The sequence below is a fragment of the Canis lupus genome, chromosome 24 (assembly GCF_003254725.2).
Source record: "Canis lupus dingo isolate Sandy chromosome 24, ASM325472v2, whole genome shotgun sequence".
NCBI classification, from domain to species: Eukaryota; Metazoa; Chordata; class Mammalia; order Carnivora; family Canidae; genus Canis; species Canis lupus.
The window spans coordinates 43,331,196-43,349,353 of NC_064266.1; the positions used below are offsets into that span (position 1 = coordinate 43,331,196).

The 18,158-nt window shown below is 53.6% G+C and overlaps 1 protein-coding gene across 1 annotated transcript in view; it reads right to left on the bottom strand.

Moving 5' to 3' along the window:
- The window catches only part of APCDD1L (APC down-regulated 1 like), a 52,625-nt gene that overhangs the window by 5,478 nt on the left and 28,989 nt on the right, over positions 1 to 18,158 (bottom strand). Inside the window, exons 2-3 of the mRNA XM_025470518.3 lie at positions 4,944 to 5,082; positions 1,709 to 2,261 (exon numbers count right to left, since the gene is read on the bottom strand). Coding sequence (XP_025326303.1) covers positions 1,709 to 2,261; positions 4,944 to 5,082 — 692 coding nt within the window. The remainder of the gene's footprint in view (positions 1 to 1,708; positions 2,262 to 4,943; positions 5,083 to 18,158) is intronic.

Here is an 18,158-nt window from a genome sequence, read left to right on the forward strand (position 1 = left end):
ACGTCAGACCAGCCTAGAACATTGGCTGCCAAAAAGGGAATAATTTTGAGGTCACGAAAAGAACTCAGGCTGATTTTCTGATGATGAGAACTTCCTGTGCTGCTTCTCTGCTCTCCAGATCCTGGGTTGGGAGGAGGGGGCGGGAGAGGAGAGGAGGTACCATGGGGCTCATCCCTCGTGCCTCTCTTTGGGGTACTTTGACACGCAGCTGCTCACCTCTGGAGGGGTAGGTTAGTTCCTTGAGTGCTGGGTACACAGTAGGCACTCAATACATGCTGAATGACACAGGAGGGTTGCCTAAGGGCTCACTCGACAGGGGCTCCCAAACTCACATATCCAGTCTACTCATTCTCGCTTTTGAAAAATATTCTTTGGGTGCGCCCTACCTTGACTTCACTTTCCACACAGCCACACTAATAAAAGTTAACTTTTCTTGTAATTGCCAGGGTAGGCAAGGAAGCCCTGTAACTTCTGGAACCTCCGACTTTGTTGCCTGTCTCCTCTTAATAGGATACTGGGACCTTGTTTACCCTCAATTACAGAGAATAAAGGATATCCCTGATGTTCCCTGGGTGGTTATTTTAATAGAATTGGTTTCTGTTTAAATTCTATGTATTTTATCTTACGCTCCTACAAACATTTTTCTGAGTTGGGGTGGGGGTGGGTCCTGAGGCTTCCCCGGCTTCGCCAGAGAAGTCACGAGCCCCCGCCCCATGTGGACCAGGCTCTGTACTATGTGCCAAGAATATATCATATGAGTGGAGCTTGGATTCTTTGGGCCTGTGTGCCCATCAGGCAGGAAAGGGCCACCAGATCTCCCCCAAATGAGGGCGGTATGTTAGTGACCCCTTAATTTAAGAATCTAGGTTAAGCACCCCAGGTGAAATCCACGTGGGAGTTGAGGGGGGAAAGTACATGTCCCTTTGTACTGCAGCCCCTGCCCAGAGGGCGGTCTCTGGGCCACCGGGGAGCCCCTTAGACATGCAGGGTCCCAGGCCCCACCCGGACCACGGGGCCTGACCCTGTCTTCTCAGAAGATGCCCGGGTGATGGCGTCTTGAGAGCAGGGCCTGAGCAGCGCTGCTTTCCCCGGGCCTTAGTGTGAAGGGGCACGCTCAGCGTCTCCGGCTCCAGACAGCAGCGAGGTCCATGTGGAGCTTTGGGGGGGCACCTTCCACGGGCGGTGTGGCCGTCCAGCGGAGCCCCGGAGGAGCGCTGACCTCTCCTCAGTTCATTCACTAACATTGGCCCCGACTGTCTGCCAGACCCGGGCCACGTGTGGGGACACAGGAGAGAGCAGGGCCCTGCCCTTGCAGAGGGTCTACTTCTAGAGAAGGTGGCAAGAAAACGGACCATGCAGCCCAGGGCAAGCTGAGTGCTGGAAAATGTGCAGAGTGGGGATTGGAGGGAACGTCTGATCTGAGAGCTGAGAGAGGCCTGCCCAAGCCCACACGCCCAGCAGGGGCAGAAGGGGACCCCGTGCCCACAGGAAGGACCTCAGACAAGCTGAACTGTGGTTCCTTTGGGAACAGCCAGCCCTGTAAAGATCTGAGAAAAGCTGTCTCAAGCAGAAGGAACAGCATGTGCAAATGTCCTGAGGCAGGTAGGCCAGCCTGGGGGTGCAGAGAAGGGTCCTAGGCAGGGACCAGCCCATAGGGGGCCAGTTGGGTTGGGGCTCAGAGCTCACTCTCCCAGGGCTTTAGACTCACCAGGGCGCTCTGCAGCGGGCGCTGGTAGCCCGTGGGCCGGTAGTGCCGCCTCTCCGCGTGGTTGGTGTGGATGTCCCCCAGGTACAGCTCCTCCACTAGCCGGGGCCCGGCCCCGGGCTGCAGCTGCAGGTGGCGCTGCATGCGGACCAGGCTGAGCTCGTGCATGGTGAAGCCCAGGGCTTCCGTGCAGTCCTGCTTGGCCCGGGCGCTCAGCAGCTCGTAGAGGGCGCCGGGCAGCCAGGCCCGGGCCGGGGGCAGCCGCTGGGCACAGTCCCGGCCCGCCCAGGTCTGGTTGAGGCTCCTGGTGACATCGAGCAGGGCGCGGCGGCTGTGGAAGACGATGCCCACCTTGTGCAGGTGGTAGTCGGCCTCGGTGGCACCTCGGGTAACCCAGGAGGCCCGGCGCAGGCGGACCTTGCCCTTGATGAGCAGGGAGTGCGCGGGCTCCCGGCAGGAGGGGTCCCTGTAGTAGAACTGGTAGGCTCGGAAGAGGCGGCTGGGGTAGAAGGTGTAGGAGCGGGTGAGGAACTCGGGTCCGGGGCGCACCTCACAGCTGTCGGAGGGAGAGAGACGGGGGTTGGGCCGAGCCGGGAGCACCTGCACGGCGAGCCCGCTCCCTCTGCCTGGGCTCCTGTCCCCCAGCTGGCCCCGCCGCCTCGATTCCCTGAGTGGTCTCAGCTCCACCTTTGAGGCCACGGGCCTTCCACTTGCCTTGTGGCCTCCATGAAAGCCTTCTTCTTCCTCCTGCAATCCTGACTGCCTTCTCCAGCTGTCGTCCCGCCCTCCTACCTGTGCATACCTACTGGCCCGAGAAGTGCGTAGACTTTGCAGCCAGAGGACCTGGGTTCAAATCCCGTTTCTGACCCTCAGCAGCTGTGGGTAATGCCCAGCTCCTTCCCGTGTGACACAGAGGCATCGGGCCCACGGTCAGGGTTTCCAGGAAGCACGGGGCCCAGGGGGGCTCCTTTGCACCATTTGGGGAGCCCTGTGCCGTGAGCTCCAGGAGGCAGTGGTCTGCCCGTTCTTTCCCCAGTGGATCCTTGGCTCCTGGCCCAGAGCCTGGCACCCAGGGGACCCTCCCTGGGGCCTCACTAGTGAATTGTGGTTGATGGGCACTTACGTCCGGTCTCCCCTTGGCTAGTTGACTTCCCTGACCAAATTTCATTTGTGCCCGTGACAGATTTGTTGATCGAAACCAGGGCTCACCAAGCTTTTTCTGTAAAGGGTCAGATAATAATAAATATTTTTGTTTTGGTGGGCCAGGTGGTCTCCAGAGCTAAGGCAGCCAGAGACGATAAGTAAATGGGGTGGGGTGGGGCCTGGTGGTGTGCCAATAAAACTTTATTTACAAAAATAGGCAGTGGGCTGGACCCGGCCCCCAGGATCTCTTCTGCCGGTGATGACAAAGCACAGGGTGGGGTTGGGAGAAACAGAGGCTAAGTGACTCCTAGACCCACGGCTGCACCTGGATTGGGGGCAGGGGAGCCCCTGAGACTTTGCATTGAGGGTGCAGGCCAGGTGGATGCTGGATGAGTTCCAGGGGAAAGCAGGCCGGGCGGGGCCCCCTTCACATGGCCACTGTGAGCGCGCACCACCGGTACTATTACTTTCTCGGTAGTTTTCCTGGCGAGGCTGATGGAGCAAAGGAAACATGTTCTTACCCAGCACGAAAACAGTTTCCCTTCTCTTTTCCTTTCAATCTTTCTGATTATGTTAAGGAGAAAGTCTCTGTTGGAACTAATATGTCTTTAATGCCAACCTCCCTTTTCTCCCAGAGAAAACAGACCCAGGACCCGAGGCAGGCAACGAATCTAGTGAGAATTTAATTATGTTGTTTTGTTTTCATTGACTTTCTTTTTACAGTTACCTCCTATTTATGGCAGGTGGCTCCGCTCTCCCTATCTGGGGTGATATTACACTTCCTTTAAAAATAATTATGGTACGCTGCAAATGTGTGCAGTTTACTGTATACCAATTATACCTCAATAAAGCTGTAAAAATAAATGAATATATTTAGGTAAACAAAAGCAAGCTGGCTCAAAGAAAATCGGAAAGGAAATGCCAGTATGGGAGGTCGCAAAAGAGGAGAGGGGTGACTCACACACCTGAGGGTGGGAGGCCATCCTGTCCTCACCTGTATCTCGGACAGGGCTGGGGAGCGAGGGATTTGCCTAATGGAACCACAGTGGCCGTCTCAGTGGTTCCCAGACTGTGGATCATTCCCTGCAGTTGCCTCCAGGAAGCAGCAAAGCCTGTCTGGAGAGCGCGAAGGGGAACTTTCTAGGAAGAAAGTTCTAGAGGTTTCTAGAAGAATTGTCCTGGAATGCTGTGGTCTCAGGGCAGAAGCAGCCTGCAACCAGCTCTGACCTTCCCACAGCCCAGCTCTGTCTCAGGGTGACTTGACCAGCAGCACCTGGATCTTACCTGGACCCTGTGGAGTTGGGGTGGGCAGAGCCTGGGAACGCATCCAAAGTGGCTTTGCAGAGCTCACGTCCCCTCCCTCCACCCCGAGTGCTAACAGATGTTTGGCAGTGGGGTTTCTCCTTGACCCCAGGAGGTGCATGGAGGACACGGAGAGTCCAGTCCCTGACGCCAGAACAGGACCGGCCCCAAAGGGATGGTGGGGGAGGGAAGGATGTACTAGCTGTGGAGGAGGCCACGGCTTCCCTCTCCCTCACCCCGGAGGGAGGACTCAGCTGTTGTGTAGCGTCTGTGCTCCACGGATGAGGGTTCGAGCACAAAGCCCATTGCCTAGAGCTGCAAACAGGGCCTCTGAAATGTCAGGCAAGCCTGTCGGGTTAGAAAGAGAATTTGACGGATAAACAGGACCCCCGAGCCCTCTCTGGCCCATCGCGTCCTGCCTCAGGACCTTTGCACCAGCCTCTCCCTCTGCCTGGCTCTTCCCCTGGGTCTCTGGGTGGCTCCTTCTTCTCTTAGCTCTCAGCTGAGTGTCACCACCTCTCAGAAGCCCCCCGCCCCACCCAGGTCACTGGCTGTCACATCCTTTGTTCTGTTCCCTTCATTGCAGAGCTTAGTGCCATCTCAGGTTTAGGTCACTTATTCCTGTGTCAGCAGGTTTGATGCTTGTCCCCACCGTGGCTGCAAAGCCCTATGTTCGGCAGGTAGCAGGCCTCTTGGCCAACGGGATGAATCGTGCCCCATGGATGCCAAGGCTCAGAGAGGGTGAAGTCTCCCTGCCCAGGGGCCCGTAACCAGGGTGACCTCAGAGTCTTACCCAGTGGAGACCCAGGGCCCGTCAAGGCGTGGGGGCAGTGGCGCAGTGACGGGTACTCTGTGGGGCAGGGGCTGCTGGCAGCGGGGTTCCCAGCGTAGGCGGCCACCCCCTGCCGTCCCAGTCGTCTCTGCGGTGCGGGCTGCAAAGCAGACAGACGTGAGTTAGTGACCCTGACGCACCCCAGAAGCTCTGTCTGCCCTGCCCGCCCTCCCAGCCCATCCTGGGCCATAAGCGGGGTCAGAGAGGCAGACCCCGTCGGACCCCTTCCCGGGGCATCCAGCTCTGCCTCCGCAAGTCAGGCTGCCGGGGCCCGCGTCTGCACTCCTCACCCTCTGCATCTCAGCCACGACCCCCGTGGAGCGAGGGGACCCCAGGCTCCCGAGCTGGAAGGCCTGCTACCGTGGCTGTGCCGTGCCACACTCCCGGGAGGCCAGGCCTTCCCAAGCCCCGGCCGCTGTGGCCAGGCCCCGCTGCGTGGCGCTGAAGGCCTCTGCAGTCCTGGACAAGGGCACTCTAGGCCCAGACCGAGGTGCTGGGCAGCGGGGCGGCACCCCCCATCCACCCAAGAGCCCAGGTTCCCCTTGGCCTCCACCCCACGGAGCAGGCCAGAACTGCCACTGGAGGCCACTCACGTAACGGTCCCTCCTCGGTGCCAGGCCTGTTGTCCGCCTGCCCGTCAGGGGCCCCAGGCCAGCGCCTGGCACACAGCGGGCGCCCAGTACGCGTGTGGCGGGTACCAGGGCTGATGCACCCGCCTGACGGGGACGGCGAGATGGCCGTGAGCAGCAGGGGCCTCAGGCCCTCCTGAGTGACCCCCACATGTGCTCATCTCGTGGACACCAGCCAGGCTTGGCCACGGGACTGTTCACAATCTCGTCCACTTGCTGTCCCAAGGCGAGAGCACCAAGGCCTTCAGCTGCTAAAGAGCAGCGATTTCCCCAGAAACCGTCATCTCCACTCAGAGGCTTGGGCTTGACACGACCCAGATGGCGGGATGTGTGGGAAGCTTGGCGGCGAGCGATGTCCAGATATTACAGCAACAGGCCGTGTTCAGGGGCGTCCGGCCTCGACCCCGACCCCGCGGCAGGGCTTTCCAACGGCACTTCCTCCGCCCGAGCCGCCGTCCAAGGGGTCGGGGGCAGCTCAGGGACACGGGCCCTGCGTGGCCGGGGGCCGGGGAGGCCTGTCGGCTGAGCGGAGAAGCAAGTGGCAGGCGCACTGTGCCCCCTCCTCCGCTGCACCCCACACCTTCCTGGCACTGCCAGACACGGCCTCAGGTCCCCGCGCTGTCCTCTGGCAGCTGCCGATGGGGCGTGTGGCCCCCAAACCTCTCTGGGCCCCAGGCGCTTCTCAGGAAAACGAGGCAGAGTAGATCCCTCACTTCCTGGAGGCCCGGGGTCTCATTTGGAGACTCTTGGGGTCCCCGGAGCCCAGCGGAGAAGTCACAGCTGATGCCGTGGGGCCCAGCCACGCCGAGTATCGGTTCCTGATCTTCGCTGCCCTCGGAGACGGGCATGAGCGTCAGCTCCTCTCACGGGCGGAGGCGCAGGCCGGGTGAGCTGGGCTTAGCTGGCATGGGGCCCGGGCTCCCCGAATGCGGCTGAGCCCAGGTGGTGCCCGACGCAGCCACGGTTGGCCTCGTACATCACAGGCAAGGGGGACGGGGCTGTTTTCAAGACTTGGTGGGATGAATTTGCTGAATGAATGAATGAATGAATGAACGAACGAACGGATGAGCAAATGGGCAAAAGTGCTGGGGCAGCGCCGGGTCCTTCCATATTTCGGGTGTGTCCTACAGCGGATCTGTTGGTTTCAACCAAACAGGAGAAATGAAAACAACCACCCACCCGGCCCAGTGGGGGCTGACCTGGCCCCACACGGACACGTGGCCACTCGGGCTGCCCGAGGGCTCTGCGGGCCACTCCGCACGCAGGGTGAGTGCACACCAACGGGAGACTTGGAAAAGAAGCTTCGGGTAGTTCTGCACTGACTTGGGCACATCTCAGGTCTCGAGGACCAGACGCAGAACGCTGTGGCGTGCGGGTGGGCCCCGGAACTGGGCCCAACGGCCAGCGTGGCCCCACCAGGGACCCCGAGCCAGGGCTCACATCCGAGTCTGCACCTCAGACCCTCTCGTGCCCCTGCAAGCACCCTCATCGGGAGACTCTGGGGCCCCCGGACTCAGCCCTGCGGGTTAGTGTGAGCATCGCTGGTGTCAACGAGACGGATCTCCAAGTGGCGGTTTGGAGAATACATGCAGCAGAGGGAGGAAAAGGACCAAAGGGGTCAGCGTTACTTCCCTGGCAGGAAAATCGAGCTTATGTCTCCGAGCAAAATAGCAAACGGGCCCTGAAAATTATATTGACATTGTTTCCACAAAGCTCTGTTTCTCGAGGAAATGTTTTCTGTTCAAAAGAAAACAAGCCTTTCCCCCCTGTACTCTCTGAAGCTACCGAGAGGAGATGGCTCTAGACGTGAAATTCTGTTGTGAGTCCTCAGACAGGATGTTCCTGCTGGCTGTGTTTTAGTTTGTCTTGTTTCTCCCTGAGAAATTAGGATTTCATGAAGGCGGGAGATGACATGAAATCTCACCGTCTTCAGAACAGACGCACACAAAACCCAAAACCCAACTGGAGGTCTTCTTCGTGAAAATACCAGAGCACAACATCGCCTCTTGGCTGTTTGCAGAGCTTCGATTTAAAGGTTGCAAAAATTAAATTAACCAATTACAAATGAATCTGTGCAAGATTTTTCTATTGCAGCATCTGAGGTAGCTTTTTGATGGTTTCTTTCTCTCCCCCCTTTCCGCCCTACCTTCCCCCGCCAAGCCCCCGCCGCCCCGAAAAGTCTTAGCTAAAGGAACAGCTGAAAGCAGATGGTGCTGTAAGCCAATTGCACAACTTTTCACAGGGACCTGATAGACTGAGTTCAATGCATGGGCCAAATTGATTTTTATCAACCATGGATTTTTAATTAACAGTGGTGTCCACTTACCGCCATCCATTATTTACTGTTTACCCACTAATTAAAAATTATGCTGCTTTTGCACTCGTAAGAGCAGGGACATTTGAAATTAGATAGCATCGTTCAAATTACCTGCAGAATTACATCCAGAGCGCCCAATTGCTCAGACCAAGCTACTGGGGTTTAAAATATGATCTGCTCCAACCTTTATGTATTATTGTGAGTCAGAATGCCAGAACCAGCCTACACAGGCCAACGCTGGATGGAGCCTGCCTGGCATCTTAAGGGGGAACGATGCTTGCTTTACTCGAGCCCAGGCCCTTGGCTGAGATTGTCTCCAGATCGGCTGCTCTGTCTGCATTACGGCGGTGAGTCCTTCTAGCGGTCCCACGGGGAGCAGCCTGTCAGGGCATTCACAGGCCCGTCATGTCTGTGGCTCAACTGGTATAATCTGCACAACCACCCATAGCACAGGTTCTATTGACGCCCCCCGCCCCGCCCCATTTTGCCGATGAGGAAACAGGTTCAGACAGGTGGAGGGACTTGGCTGGTGTCACTTACCCCAGGCAGATGCGTCTTACCCAATTAAAAAATAAATTTTGGTGGAATACACCTAATATAAAACTCATCATGTTCACCATTGTAAAGCGTATGAGCAAAATTCAGCAGCATTTAGGTCGTTCAGTACACTGTGCAACCACTCCCACTGTCTGGTTCTAGAAGATTCTTATCACCCCGAAAGGAGGCCCCGTACGCATCAGTGGTCACTCTCCACTCTCTCCTCTCAAACCCTGGCAACCGCTAATCTGCTCTCTCTCTCTCCAAGGGTTTGCGTTTTCTGGATATTTCATATAAATGGCATTAAAAATATGTGCCTTCCTCTTATCTGGTCTTCAGAGCACTTCTGGCAGGTGGATGTGGTTATCCTCATTTTAGAGATGAAAATGCAGGCTTAGAGGAGGGTCACACCCAGCTCCACCATCCGTGTTTTCTGCAAAGATCACAAGAGTGAGCCTGAATGGAAGGGGGAGGAGGCGGGGAAAAGACACGGGGTTTGTCGCTAGAGAAATATCAGGTCTTCAGAGATCTTTCTTTTGGGGAAAAAAAGAAAAGCAGCAGAAAAGCAGTCATTTTTCTTATCCTAATTGGCCTGTGCTGAGGTTCTGGGAGGTGATTCTGGGCGCGGGGCGAGCGCTTCCTCCAGTGGGTATGTGCTGATTCTAGAGGGTGTTAAAAAGCAGCCACACTGACTGTAGCACACTTGTGCTGTGCGATCCACGCTTGCCAAGGACAAGACTGGATTTTCAAGGGGGGCTTGGCCTGTGCTGGATTTTAAGATATTAAGTAATGCTCTGAGCAAATAATATTTAATAAGCAAATGCACAAGTGACTCACAGAACACATGAAGGACGGTGGCTGGGTGTCCTAGAGCGGCCCTAACAAAGGACCACACACGGGGTGACCTACACAGCACCCCTCCATTCCATCAGACCCGGAGTCCGACATCAAGGTGTGCGCAGGGTCGCGCGCTCTCCTGAGGCTGTAGGGGAGGATCCTTCGGGCATCTTCTGGCTCCTGGCAGCTCCAGCCATTCCTCGGCTTGTAGAGGCATCGCTCGGGCTTCTGCTTCCATCCACTCGTGGACCTCTTTCCTGTCCTTCCAGCATCGTCCGACAGATGCCACCATGTTTCTCTAGCGGGTGTTCCTAGGGAAGAACAGGGATGAAACTTTTCCTGCCTCGGGGCCTTCGTGCATGCTGTTCCGTAGCCAGAGCACTGTTCCTCCGCGTCGTGCTGGCGTCTCCCTCTGCGCTGAGGTCTGAGCATAGATGGCAGCTCCTGGCGGGGTGATGCCAAACACCCCCTTCTGCTGTTTCCTGCCTGCTTCTGCTCGGTGCGGCACTCGTTGCAGCTGGCAATTAGTAACCTGCTTTCTGTCTCTTTTCTCTTTTATTTTTGGACTTTTCCATTTGAAATAATTTCAGACTTACAAAAATGTTGCAAAAGCGCCAGAAAGTTCTAGCATACCCTTCGTCTAGTTCCCCAAAAGTTAATATCCTGCGCAGACACGGTGCTTGATCAAAACCAGGCCTCTGATGTTGATACAATGCTATTAACTCATCTACAAACCCTACGCAGGTTTCACGGGCTGTCCCACCAGGGGAGGATCCGGCTCAGGATCACACAGCACGTTTATTTTTCACATCTCTGGTCGCCCTTTTTTTTTTTTTTTTTTTAGATTTTTATTTATTTATTCATGAGAGACACAGAAAGAGAGAGAGGCAGAGACACAGGCAGAGGGAGAAGCAGGCTCCATGCAGGGAGCCTGACATGGGACTCGATCCGGGTCTCCAGGATCAGGCCCTGGACTGAAGGCGGCGCTAAACCGCTGAGCCACCTGGGCTGCCCTCTGGTCTCCTTTAATCAGAGAACTTTGGTCTGTTCACAACCTTGACGCCTTCCAAAGAGTATTGGCCGGTATTTTGTAGTGTGTCCCTCAATTAGGATTATCTGATGTTTCTTCATGATTAAACTCAGCTTATGCAGTTTTGGTAAGAACGCCGTCGAGGTGATGTTGCGTGACTGTCGGGACAGCATCTCAGGAGGCACACGGTGTCTGTCCATCCCAACGCTGGTGACGTTCACTTTGATTCCTTGCTCCAGGAGGTGATTGCCAGGTTTCTCCACCATTAAATTACTACTTTTCTCTTTGTAATGAATAATTACCTTATGAGGATATACTTAGGTAATGTAAATGGCTTGTTTTCCATTATTATGCTTCCCCCCAATAATTTTAGCATCTCCTGATGACAACTGACAATTCTTGCCTACAACAATGATCACTGCAGTGATCACTCTCTACTTGCATCACTCCTTCTGAATTGACTGATTGGGATTGTGCTGTAAGGAAGCACTGTCTCTTCTCCTATTTATCTCTTTATTCAGTTGCTATTTGCATCATTGTGAACCTAGATATATTTATTTTATAGGTTTACAATCCATTGCTATCATTTATTCATTTTGCGGCTGAATTGTCCCTGATTTGGTCATTAGGAGATCCTTCAACTTAGCTGTTGTGTAACTTCCAATATGCCCTTGTCATTTTGGTGAGCACGTCCTCATTTTCTGACACCAGAAGATCTTCCAGGCTCATTTTGTGCTTTCCTTGCCCTTGCCCTGCAATCAACCATTTCTTCAAGGAGTCCTGGTTCCTTTTTTTTTTTTTTTTTTTTTTTGAGGATGGTGTTTAGAAACCAATATCTGGGTGCTAGGTGTGCTCACTGCTGCTGGGGTGTCCCTCAAGATTCCTCAGTTTTTCCTTTCTTTCTTTTTCTTCCTTTCTTCCTTCCTTCCACCCTTTCCTTTCCCTTTCTTTTTTCTTTCCTTTCCTTTTCTTTTTTTCTTTCTCTTTCCTTTCTTTTCCTATCCTCCTTCCTTTCTCTCACTGTCTTCCCCGCTAGCCTGTCTGCTCATGAGGACAGGTCTTTCTCTCTCTTGCTTACTGCTGATTCTTCAGCACCTAGCACAAAGCCTGATGGATGCCCAATTCATATTTATTGTCAAGACATGAAAGCACTTAGAACACCTGCACATAGTAAGTGCTCAATAGATGCTAGCTATAATTGCTCCTTTAGTGAAATGAATGAATGAATGAACGAATGAATGGATGAATGACTTGTGCACCGTAATACTGATGCACATGAGCTCTTTTTGTTGACACTTCTCCCACCCTTTGGGTTTCCCTTCCTAAACATCAGCTGATGATTTCCGTAACACGTGTGGCTTTTGGGGTCAGGCTTGAAATGGACACAGAAACAGAGATGGTTTACAGTTGTTGGGATCACTAACAATCTGGCTAAGGGTGAAAGGATGGTAGGTAAGGGAGTTCACAGCAGGCTGGGGATCTTGGATGATCCAAGCAAGAGGGGAGGAAAGAGAAGTAGGTGGAGAGAAATTTAAGTGTGAGCATCAAATGCTGCTGAGAACTTCAAACAGGCTGGATCCAGCATCAGAATCAGATGCTAGGCACTTTGCTTAAAAACTTCTGTTGAGGTTCGGAACCCAACCCAGCCAACCAGGACCCTGATGTGGTTGCTTACCCCCAGGGAAGGCTCCACTTAGCCCCATGGCACGAGTCACAATGGGAGCCATGTGTGTGATTTTTACATTTTCTAGTAGCCACATTTAAAAAGCTAAAAAGTAACAAGTGAAATTAATTTTAATGATTTTATTCGGCCCCAAATATTGTGTTTTAACATGGAATAAGTATGAAAATTATTAATAAGACATATACTTCTTTTCATAAAAGGCTTGGAAATCAGATATGTATTTACAGTAACAACACAACTCACTTTAGACGAGCTGCATTTCAGGGGCTCAGGGGCCACACATGGCTAGTGGCGGCCATTCCAACAGCATAGCTCTAGCTCAAGAATGGAGAGTGTGTGTCACGTTTTGTTTTATTGGAGGTTTTCGAGCTGGTTTCTGAAGGCCACTGGCATTTTGGAGGGGGGAGGAAAGGAGAGACCAGTGAATGGAGCTCTAGCCCCCCACCCCCAGCTTTACCCCAAGTAGCTCCTAGTTTATATAATGGGATGCTGATTAAGATCTCCTTTGAAAAAAGCATTCTCTTGCTTAAAAATAAAACAAAACAAAACAACAAAACCACTGAAATCCTCTGGTTTATTTCAAAATCCTCAGCTTGAGGTAATTCACCTAGAATGTTTGGACTTGGAAGCTTTTCCCCTTTTTAATAAAAATCTCCACCCAAAAAAATAACCTCTCTTGATTAGAGGTGGCCGCCTTTTACAAATTGAGATGTGCTGGCGTGCAGTGGTAACGCACGGGCTGCTTGGCCAACAAGCTTCGGAAACCGGCTGTTGAAATGGCAGCCGTCACTGTGTTGCTACAGCAAAAGATGTGCTTTCCGATGAAGTCATTGCACAAAAGGCACGCAGAGTTTCCATTTAAACTCCCCCGAGAAGGTTACAGATTGTCATGCTATGACAGTACCAGCAAATCGCAGAAATATGAAGACAAACTCTGAATTCTAAGAAGTCTGAACTTCCCCTCTGGTGTGGATGGCTGGTCTTCAGATCCCTCATATGTCCCTCATTTGGCCATAATTGAAACTCATCATCCATCTAATCCCAGGCCTTTGTGTTCAAGGCCGAGGGGTGGGGGCGGGGGGAGAGATGAGCTTTGCATTCTTGGGAAACTCAGAAATGGTGTGCCCTAGGAAAAGTACACTCCACGGTCCACTCCCTGCAGCGTCCAGGACTTTGAAGCGTGCCCTCCTTTGCTTGTTGAGCTCAGAGGGTGGAAAGTCGCCCTGGGGAATGCTGGAGTGACTGGGTGCCTGGGGAAGCAGATTGCCTAGCTGGTGGGAAGGAAGAGGGCATCAGAGTCGGATGTCAGCGTGTTGAAAGGCCAGCGAAGGGCATAGCTTGGTTTGTCACCGTTTACCCAGTTCTCCATGAAAAGTCCCGGGTCAGGCCGGACCACAGGGTCGGTGGCAAAGGTGGGCCTTGCTGGGTGCCACCTGGAGGAGGTGATTGCTTTACACGTGCCTTTCCACAATTGAAAACATTTCGTAATGGGGAGCAGCCGCTTGCGCAGATCCCCCTCCCCACGGTCTGTGTTGAGCATTTCCTGCTGAGGGAAAAGGAAACGAACAGCCCCTGGGATGGGAAAGGAACGGGGGTTTGGGAGACAGGTCTGGCCCATCAGGCTTGGCTCATCGGCCAGTGTTTTTTGTTTGTTTGTTTAGGAATGTTCCAGTATGAAAAAACGGTTCACATCAAAACTCTCCCTCGGCCCCATGATAATGCTAATTATTCCTCGTTCTGGCTGAGGCTTCCACCCAGATGAGAACTGGAAAAGCCCAGCCAAAGCCCAGCTGTTTCCAAATAGCCAAGGCATTAGGGTGATTGATGGAAGTTTTTGCCTTTTCACCCAGATGTTCTGGTGTCTTGGAGACAAGGCCTCATGAGCTCGACTCTCATGCCTGCGCTCTCAGATCTGCATGTCGGGCCTCACGTGTCTATAATTCATAGCGAATCCAGCCAGCGCCGTCCACCGGTACCAGCATTCGGTCCCATGCTTTGAGGAGGGGGTTGCGGGGCACAGGGGAGCTCAGATAGATAGAGCGTGAGCAACTCCAGGGCTTCGGAGTGTGCCCAGGCCGGACATCCTGGTGCCTGCCATAAGGGTGTAGTTACAAGTCAGTATTTGCTCAACAGAATGTTGTCTAGACGTCTCCCATTGGACTGAATCCTTGTTCGCCCTCTTGGTAGAAGACTGAAGCTTTCATTGTTCTACAGAACAGGAATTTGGAAGATAATCACAAGGTTTTGACACATTCAATAAGAAAGAAGACGTGTGTGTAATCGCCGTGAAGACTCTAGAAAAAAGCAAAAGGAAAGGGATCTTCGGGCGGCTCCCTGAGGAGCTTAACTCTTCACGGGGCCTTGGGAACTGGTTCTCCACCAGCTCTTCCCTGGAGGGACCAAGAACCTTCTTGGCCCATGGAAGTGTTAGGTCTTGAAGAGAGAAGGATGAGGTTGGTGGTTTCTGTTGAGTGTCTTTGGGCCTGAGAAGTGCCCGGTGATGCAGGGGGTCACGGGGAGCAACCCAGCGTTGGGGGAAGCACACCACTTACCGGGCTGTTCATGGGAGTCTCCACAAGGGGGCCCTCTTGAGCTTTGGTTGGGGTGGTTGGGCGCCCAGGGTGTAACCCGGCACCAGGGCCTCCAGCCTCGGCCTCCAGTCCGGGGCCACCAAGGCCTCCTCGGCCACCCTGACTTCGGGGAAGAGGGAGCCCATGGAAGGCCAGCTCTGGGCTCCATGCTTTCTCCCACGGGGCATCACTTCTACTCCCACAGAGGACGCGTCTGGAGATTGAAGGGCACGGGTCATGGGGTCACCTAGCCTTGCCTCCTTTCAAACAAGTTTCCAGCACGAAACAAAAAGTCCAATTGGAGCCACAAGAAAGAGCATCTAGGAAGCTTCATAAACAATGAAACACAACATCCTGGCTCCCTGGGCCTTTCCCTAAAGACACATATGGGGGAGGGGGTCCCTTTGGGTCAGCTGCGACAGGAAGCATGGAGATTTTAAATGCAGGAAAATTATTGTAATTTCACAAATCAATTTTTCTTACATTGCGTTGAGATTAAGTTCGTGGTCTCTTCCATACATTGAAAATAACGAATTTCCCTAGAGAGCAATTTTGTGGGAAAACCTACATCATGTTTCGAAAAAACCCATTTTGTTAGGAGTTACCAGATTTTATTTTAAGAGAAATGGTAATATTTAATTATGGCATTATTTTACCGTCTAGAAAATTAATGTGCTTTCAGAGTTTCAGGAGAAAGCCCTGCTGTAAGTCCGAACCCTATTTTTAAATTACCATACAAATAGAATCCCAAAGACGCAAATATTGGCTTAAGTGTTACAGACAAGGTCCAGGAAAATGCGTTGGTTCCTAAATGTTAAATAAACAGGCTTGTAATTCTTGCCTTCCCCTGCGACCCCGGGCCACGGCAGTCTCAGGCCGGGGAGGCGCACACGGCTCGCGGAGGGGACCCAGTGGCGCACGGTGGGCGGCCACCGCCGGCTCGTCATCCGTGTCCTGTGACCGTCCCAGGAATCAGCCCACGTTCCTGTAAAGCTCCAGAGTCTGCAAAGCCCGCCTTCGCGTCTCCGCCCGGTGGTGCCCACGGGCCTTTGGGGTGGGAAGTGGGGCCGCCCCATCTTACAGACGGGGACACTGAGGCCCAGGGAAGGAGAGCCGGGGGGTCGCACCAGTCGGTGTGGGGCCGGGGGTGGGAGGCCCGAGGCCCTGGTCTCCGTCCACGTCCACACAGGCCCTGGGCCCCGCTCGGCCTCCGCGACCCCGGGCCTGGCCCAACGGGGCTCCGACCCCATGTTCCGGGCCAGGGCACTGGAGCCGCGGCGAGGTTCTGTCCCCACGCCGACACCCAAGGAGGGGCCGCCAGGAGGGGCCTCGCCGCCTCCGTGCTCCCCGAGAGCCTGGCGGCCCAGGGTGCTGGACAGGCGGCCGGGCCGGGTGGGCGCTCCGGAGGCCGAGGCGGTGGCAGGCAGGTGTGAAGAGCGGCCCACTGAGGGACACGTAATTAGAGGCTGTGACGGGCACAGGGCGGGGGTTGTCATGGGGGGGCAGGAGGCCCCGCGCCACTTCGGGGGTCCGGAGTGTTCTTCCAAGGAGGGGGGCTGTGCGGGGGGCGGACCGCAGCTTACATCTGATTAGTTACGTTTTGCTTTGGTTCCATAACTGACACATCGGGCCTGGGATTTTATTAGCATGAGGCGAACGCATACAGGGTTAGGCTGTTTTTTTTTAAAATAAGTGAGAATGAGTTACTTCCTTTAGAGAGAAATGGTGACCCAATTATAGGACAGGAGCAATCAGACGTGGCCAAGTTGCCGTGGTGGCACTCGGTGGCAGGCTGCCGGGGACCAAGGCTCCAAGGCCTCCCGGCTCACCTTAAGGATGATCCCGTGGATGGGGCAGCCCGGGTGGCTCAGGGGTTTGGCACAGCCTTCGACCCAGGGCCTGATCCTGGAGGCCCAGGGTCGAGTCCCACGTCGGGGCTCCCTGCATGGAGCCTGCTTCTCCCCCTGCCTGGGTCTCTGCCTCTCTCTCTCTCTCTCTCTCTCTCTCTCTGTGTCTCTCATGAATAAATAAATAAAATCTTAAAAAAAAATACTTTAAAAGGATGATCTAGTGGGTGGGTGGAGGAGGGAGGTGGGGAAGGAAGGGCTCGAGAGAGAGGCCACCTGAGACCCGGGGCGCAGAGGCGGGGCTGGGGCAGGCAGCGTCGAGGGTCCAGGCCAGCCTGGCACCGTGGGGACGTGGGGGAGGGCAGGGAGGAGAGGCAGCGGGGGTGTGTGGGTTCTCGGCCCCGAGGCTGCAGGGGATGCCAGTGCCACTCCGGAGCTGGCGGATGGGGGTGCTGTGTCTGGGGTGTGCCTGCAGTCGGATGAGCTGCTGGGCACCCGGGAGGAGGCGGCCACGAGGGGCTCCCCAGGGCCACCCATCAGTCCACGGAGGCCACCCAGCGTGCGAGGGCGGAGGGCAGAAGGCGGCCAGAGGCAGGAGCCCAAGGAAAGCGGCCCCCAGGGAAGGGCCCCCTCGGAGAGGGCCGGCAGGGCTGGGAGCAGGTTGTTTCAAAGTAGGGTTGCAGATAAAACACAAGATGCACACTTAAATTTGATTTCCAGATACATAACGCAAAATTTTTTAGTATCAGTGTATCTCAAATATCGCTCGGATGAGTGTAGGCGTTCGGAGAAGAGAGACAAAACCAGAGGGATAGAGAGATTGTGTTTTATGACTTAATTATTATTTTTATATAAGATCTTTTATGCCAGACACAGGGCAGGAAAAAAATGAATCAGAAGATACAGAAAAGCATGAAGGTGATATAAAAGCTCACCCACAATCGCCTCACCCACAGTGAATTGCCATTAACCTGCTGGTACACATTACCCTTTAGAGTCTAGAGTCTGGGATGCAGGGAGAGGCAGAGCGCAGGGACTCTGGTGCGGCTGAACTTCCGTCTCAATAACAATGCCTGGCCCGTGGCAGGCACACAATACATTTCTGCTGAATGAATGGATAAATCTTTCTAGACTTTTTTTCTTTCATACACAGATACATGCATTTATTCCATTATTGTTTACAAAAATGGGATCATTTTATGCATATTATTTGAAATCTATGTTTTTGACTTAATAATAGATTTTAGAAATCTTTGAGGGAGGTTGGCTTTTCAGGACCGGAGGGACTGAGGCGTATTCACAGTTTTCAAGGGAGGAACCAGAGGAAATAATGAAGTGCCACAAGCGGGAGATGTAATAACCAGGGGAAGCAGGTTCCCTAATCAAGAAGAGTCCAATAAAAACAGGCTAAACTCCTCAAACAAAAGCAATACGTGGCTTGCAGTGGAATTTTCAAAATGTATAAAAAGGTATAAAATGAAAAGCGAAAGTTGCTTTCTACCCTGAAGCCCTGGTTGCTTTTCCCAACATGAATCATTTTAAGTTTCCTGTGCATTCTCCCAGAAAATGGTTTCATGCCGATCTCTGCATATAAATGTATATGTTTTTTATTTGGCTATTAAAATTTTTTTATGAATGCAATCTTTCTATACACATCGTTCTGCATTTTGCTTTTTACACTTAAATTATCAGGGATATCTTTCCATCGTAGACGTATCCCTTTGT